The 6,256-nt window shown below is 45.4% G+C and overlaps 1 protein-coding gene across 6 annotated transcripts in view; it reads left to right on the top strand.

Moving 5' to 3' along the window:
• The window catches only part of LOC147321545 (NACHT, LRR and PYD domains-containing protein 12-like), a 31,240-nt gene extending 27,224 nt beyond the window's left edge, over positions 1-4,016 (top strand). For all 6 annotated transcript variants that reach the window (XM_086305479.1, XM_086305477.1, XM_086305478.1 and 3 more), the window contains 2 exons: positions 1,960-2,133; positions 2,809-4,016. In XM_086305479.1, coding sequence (XP_086161605.1) covers positions 1,960-2,133; positions 2,809-2,818 — 184 coding nt within the window. In that variant the 3' untranslated portion in view covers positions 2,819-4,016. The remainder of the gene's footprint in view (positions 1-1,959; positions 2,134-2,808) is intronic.
• The last annotated feature ends 2,240 nt before the right edge of the window (positions 4,017-6,256 follow it).

Consider the following 6,256-nt stretch of genomic DNA (forward strand, 5'->3'; position numbering starts at 1 on the left):
GAAAGAGAAGCAGGAACACTCTGACATTCAGGGTTAGAATGAGTTTCATCAAGCAGACTGTGAAGATCAAAGCTGCATTAGAAAGCTTACATGAATGAATGAGTGGACAGAAGTGGACAGAGATCATCTGAAGCCCTTCAAAGGCTTTAAATCAGCACATTTCTCTTTATTCTTTATCAACTCTGTTAGTTTCTCTCAGTTTTCTGTGGAATGAAGCTAACAGCAGGCTAATAAGATGCTGACCAATAGGTTTCTATTAAAGGTTGTAATTTGTATATGAAGAAGTGCTTTGGCTCAGCAGGGATCAGCTTACAGGTAGAATACAGCTGCTGGATGGGATTAGCATGTCATAGCTATCTACCAAACTGCTAACTGGGGGATTTCAGGCCATCTATGGATCATTTTTGCTAACTGTTTATTCAGCTTAGGCTCACAGGGCTGCAGCCTGTGCCCCAGCTGTCATAGGGCAAGAGGCGTGGTCCACCTGCACAGGTGAGCAGTCCATCACAGGGCCAACAGAGAGAGACAGAGAAGCACTCCCTCACATCCACACCTACAGCCAATGTAGAAGCACCAATGAACCTAAGCAGCATTTCATTGGACTGTGGGAGAACATCCAACCTCCACAGAAAGGCCAACAAGCTTCAACCTACAACCTTCTTGCTTTAAGGCACTAGTGCGAACCACTTTTCCCCATTTCAGCCCAAATCCTGCATCTTCCTGTTTCTGACTCCAGGCCAGCTCCACTAACACTTTCTCATCAGACACTGCCACCTAGTGGAGGAAGTCTTAGTTCCATTTGAAGCTTCAGATTACAGTTAGTTCCTTTACAAAGAGGTGGAGGTGGTGGGGCCACAGCACCATCATCACTGAGTGCCAGAGGACACTTAACCTTTGTTTCCATATGCTGGGAACTTCCTGTTGTTCCAAGGAGGACTGGAAAATGTTCCTCACAGCACACTTCAATCATCTCCCTCCCACAGCATCAGGACCAGGGCTTTTTCTCTCTTTGGTCCCACTAAGAGATTTCCACACAAACACCTCATCAGTGGGACTCTCAGAGCTACCAGCCCTTTGCTACAATCACAAAGCTCTTCATTGAAATCAATGATGTCAAAGCTGGAATCAAATGAGTCCAAGTCTTCTGCTGATTCAGCATCACATTCATCTTTGCTCCTTGTTCTGCATCCCCACCATGGACTTCATTCCTTTCCAAGCCAGCCTTGAGTGTCCTTTATTCAGCTCATCCTCTGCTTTACTTTTACACCTGATTTTAGCTGCTTTATCTCTCTTTCAACAGGTTTCTGTGCCTCAATCTTTTTCTTCTCTCCCTCATAACAAGACAGCTTCTTCTGCCTGAGAACATGTTGGAGTGATTTACTAATCCAGGGCTGCTTATTGGGGAAAATACTTCCTGTTTCCAAAGTAATCCCCATTTTCCCCAGAAAGAAATCTCAGTAGAAATCGATGATCTAAGTGAGAACATGAGCCTTTAAAAAGTCCCAGTGGGAGCAGTCAAAGCAGTCCCTCAGTCCCAGTATAGAGTCTTTGGTCCAGACTGGAACAAGTGTGTGCCCAGTTTGAGCTCTCTTCAGTGCTGTGACCTGACAGACCCAGAGGGGCCATCACATCACATTTAGAAGCTCCCCTGATGGAGCCACAACACATGTCCAACACTTAGTCTGTCTTGTTGGACCAACTGGAAGAAATGATTCAAGGACTTAGTCACAGAACAGAGATTCAAATCTCCAAAATCCAACTGGCTGCATCAGGACATATAGTCTGAAACTCTGCACAGTTTCCTGTTTGAAGCTGCTTCCTGTTGGCTTCAGCTGTTTGGAGTTTCCATTTTCTAAACTTCTACATTCTGAACCTTCTTCAGCTCTGAACAGATGATGAAACACTGAATGATTTCAAGCACTTTGTCTAATAAACTTACATCTTTCATTCTTTATACAGATTGATGGACTGTGGTTTGTCAGAGATCAGCTGTGATTATCTGGCAGCAGCACTGAAGTCCAACCCCTCCCATCTGAGAGAGCTGAACCTGTGGGGAAACAACCTGAAGGATCCAGATGTGAAGCAGCTGTCTGATCTTCAACAGAGTCCAGACTACAGACTGGAGTCTCTGTGGTCAGTAGAGTGATGGAGTGAGTGGGTGATGCTTTCAGCAGTATTGTACTAAACACAGTCAGTATGAAACAAAGATCCAGTGTTTCCTGTAAAGCTGCAGCTTCTCAGTGAAGCTGTGAGAGGAGAACGGTGACAGGCTTCAGGATTGGACACAAACACTTCCTGTTTCTCACCTTTATGGTCACCATAGTAACGGCTGACACGCTCTGATCAAACGCTGTCAACAGCCAATCAGCTCTCTGAACAAAGCCGCACGCAGACCAATGACTGCATTCATTTCCAGGTTTAAAGCAGTGAAGATCACAGTCTGTAGGTGAGGAAGAATTTAGTGAGAGCAGATGTTTGGATGGAGTTCCTCCAGTTAACAGCTGGAACCGTCCATCTGGATTGTTGGGCTTGTTGTTGGGGTTCCTACAGAGCTCAGAGTGGACACACCAAGGTTCTTCTAATGAATGAAAGTCCAAACTCAAACTAGGAGGGAAAAACATCTTCATCAACTTCAATAAAAATCCAAAGATTAGAGAAAGTGAAGCAACAATGAGTCCTAGTACAGTCCCAGCACTGACGTCCCTGCTGCTCTTTATACTGGATGTGCTGCATCACTGACTGACAGCTGATGAAGAGTCTCTGGAAACACTCGTTTATCTCCTCTGCTCTTCCTTCTTCTCTCTGCAGGTGGCGATGATGGTAAACAGGACGGTGTGTGTGCTGAGAGGAGCAGCTGTGTCCTGATGATCCAGAGAGGTTGAAGCAGCAGCAGCTTGTGTGTAGAGACGCTCTGACTGGGCCATGTTACTGGGAGGTGGAGAGGAGAGCTTCATCCAGCAGTGACTGACAGAGGAATGAAGTGCAGATGACTGTCAGTGCTGCAGAGTGAACTGCTCTGAGAACAGCTCCACTGTCAGACACAATGTAGAGTCCAGCATCATCCCTGTGTGTCCCTCTGGATCTGACAGGATCATCTTTTTTTTTTTTTTTTTTTTTTTTGGCCTGTCCCGTTTGGCTCTTTTGCATCAGAATTGTTGTCTAAAGGCAAAGAAAGATGCCCAACGGATTTACTTTACCAAACTGACCATCCCAGCCTTGCCGTAATGGTCCATTTGATTCACCTTTTATTGTTTATTTTATTTTCACTTACTGAATACGGGACAGACTTGACTGGAGGAAAGAAGGGGAGAAAGAAAGAGGGAAAGAGAAACAGCTGAGAAGAGGGACGGGGGAGAAGGGCAAAAAACAAAAACCAACAGAACGGGTAGAGAAAAAAAAAATGCATATATCAATCACCTGGATCACCTGCTGAGAAAGAAAAAAGAAAACAAGCAGAAGAGAACAAGAGTAATAGAATAAACAACATCACAATGATATATGGGAATATGACAGTAAATACTAAATGTTAAACATTATTGTGCAGCACATAAGATCAACAGAACACAGTGTGCTTTGAGGTAGGAGCCAAAAAGGGTGTAGTTTGTGGGTGTGATCACCCGTGTGTACACCTGTGAGCATGGACGCGCTTGTTTTTTGTTTTTTTAAAAGGTTCCTTCATGTAATGATCTGCTAGAGGGTGTGGGGGGGCCACAGCCCCGTCCTCCAGGGCATGAAGCAGGTATGGAGGAGATCAAAACTCCAGACATCCAGAGGCCCCCAGAACACAAGAGACCAAGGAAGACCTGGTCTTCCTGTCAGGAAGATCTGACAGGATCATCAGTGTATCTGGACTGCTCTGCTGCTGCTCTGTCCTTCTACAGTCTCTGCACAGTCTCTGTCTCACTCTGGAAAGATTTTACAACTTGTGTATTACAGAACATTAATATTATATTCAAACATGTGATCTTCTCTTTATTTCTGAATCTTTACCAAATAAAGAAAAACCAAACAAACAAACAGAAGCTGTCGTGTCCTTTTTCACCACATCTGTGAATCTTTTCTGTTTCCCTCTTTTCCTCCTTCCTGCAGCTCCATCTTCATCATTCTGTGTCCAGTATATGTGAACATGTCCAAAGCATCTGAGCCTCATGTTGCCCGTTTGTGTGAGTTACGCCTGTCGTTGTGTTGTGGTGTATAAATCAGGGGCAGGAGACAGCGCTGGATCTCTGAGTTCTTTACTGTCAATTTCTGCAACATCTGCAACATCTAGAAATGCAAACCTGTGAGCTGTGTGTGTTGTGCGTCTGCTCGGCCACCTCTCCTCCGGCCGTGCTGGAAGCAGCTGTGTTTGACAGTTTTATCCACTCGACAATAATCGAACAAATTAAATGTTCAAAAATATCAACTTAAGCACTTCAAAGTCAACAAAAAGCTTAAAACAATTAAATAATATTTCAGTGAAAAAACAACAGCTCATAAGAGCGATACACAAAATAATACAGAAACCAACAAACACAAGTTATTAAGCAGGATCCATGTTTTTGTCACAAACACTGAATCAGCTGATTCACTCTTTATGTCTCTGAGTTTTGTGATTATAGTTCTGGTTTGTGTGTCTTCACTGTGTCCCACGTCTCCTTACTTTGGACTCTGTATTTCCTGTTTTACTTTGATAGTCCTGTGTTACTGTTTCCTGTCTCGTGTGTGTAATTGGTCCCAGCTGTGTTTCCCTCCTGTCTCCCGTTCCCTGATTACTAAACTGCGTCCACGCCGCCGGCGCTCCTCTCCACAGCTGGATTCCAGGATTTCAGAGCATCCAGCTGTGGAGAGTGATGGAGACACTTTCTCTGCTCCCTCAGTAATCAGGACAGTTTATTGAACATCAGAGGACATAAAGGACTGTTTTTCACCTGCCCGTTCTGAAGCTGGACATTAAAGACTGCTGGCTTCAAGGACATTAATCCCAGTGTCAGCCAGCCAATAACAGCCTGTGTTTTTCAGCTCTTTAGGAGTCAGAAATGAGAAAGACAGACTGCTAACTCTCCCTGCAGGAAATAAGCTCCGCCTCTTCCTTTCCTGTATATGAGTGATTCTGACACGAGACACAATGAGTTTCCTGTTTATTGTGACTTAAAGCGAGCAGCAAAGACACTAAACTGTGTGTTTCCAGCTGAAGCTGCTGTTTGTGTTGCTCCCACAATACTGTCTAAAACAGTCAGTGAGGAAAACTCAGTTTCTGCTTCCAAGCTCATTGTGAGAGGACACATTGTGTTCCTGCAAGTGCTGCTTTTGTCTGCATCCCTGAGTTTAGTGAGCTGCCTCCAAGGACGTGTGAAACCCAGTGTATTAAGGCTGCATCTCCCAGATGTTTCCACCTTTCCAGCACAGACGATAAATGTTCCCACAAAGGCTCAAAGACTGTTTGACTTTCTGAGTGTTGGCCTCAGGAGATTGCTCAGTGAGCACCTGAGTGTTTCTGGGACATCGGACACTAACTGGAACTTCAAGTCTGGTTCTGAAGCTGCACATGCAAAGACTGTTTCTGGTTGTAGAGACCTGGCTGTTCCAGGGATTGTAACCTCCCCAGAGGCTGAGCTGCTGACCTCAGCTGACTCTGGAGCCTTGAAGGTAACTAAGTTTGCACCGCTCGGGTGAGTCAGCTGCAACAGCCTCCACAGAGAGCTCACGCAAGCTTACCCAGGCTGCTGAGGAGTTTATGCTGCTGCAGCCCAAAAGGCATCCTGAGCTGGCTGACAGCCACCCACAGCTTCAGCTGCCTCAGCCAGGGGTCTCCACACCTGCTGGCCCTTCATCTGCTCCAACTGGGGGCTCCGGAGAGCCGCGCCAGCCATCCATCTCTGCTGGGGCTCCTGTTTGAGAATGTAGGAGTGTAAACTTCAAATATCTGCTCGGTTTGTCAAGACATCACACATTTGCAAAAGTGCTCCGACGTTTTTGGAGACGTTGTAATGTTGGGTTGTGTTGCGTGGTGGAGAGGAGGCGGCAAAACACCTAGCAGGCTAGTCGGAAGAACACACACCCACGCTGGTATCGATAATCCACGGTGGTTCTTTAATACGCCTTCTTCAACAACCATATACAGTGGGGCAAAAAAGTATTTAGTCAGCCACCGATTGTGCAAGTTCCCCCACTTAAAATGATGACAGAGGTCAGTAATTTGCACCAGAGGTACACTTCAACTGTGAGAGACAGAATGTGAAAAAAAATCCATGAATCCACATGGTAGGATTTGTAA

This window comes from Aulonocara sp. 'chitande type north' Nkhata Bay, linkage group LG9 (assembly GCF_057382095.1).
Source record: "Aulonocara sp. 'chitande type north' Nkhata Bay isolate Kocher_YH1m ecotype deep benthic linkage group LG9, A_spYH_male_GT1.1, whole genome shotgun sequence".
Taxonomy (NCBI): domain Eukaryota; kingdom Metazoa; phylum Chordata; class Actinopteri; order Cichliformes; family Cichlidae; genus Aulonocara; species Aulonocara sp. 'chitande type north' Nkhata Bay.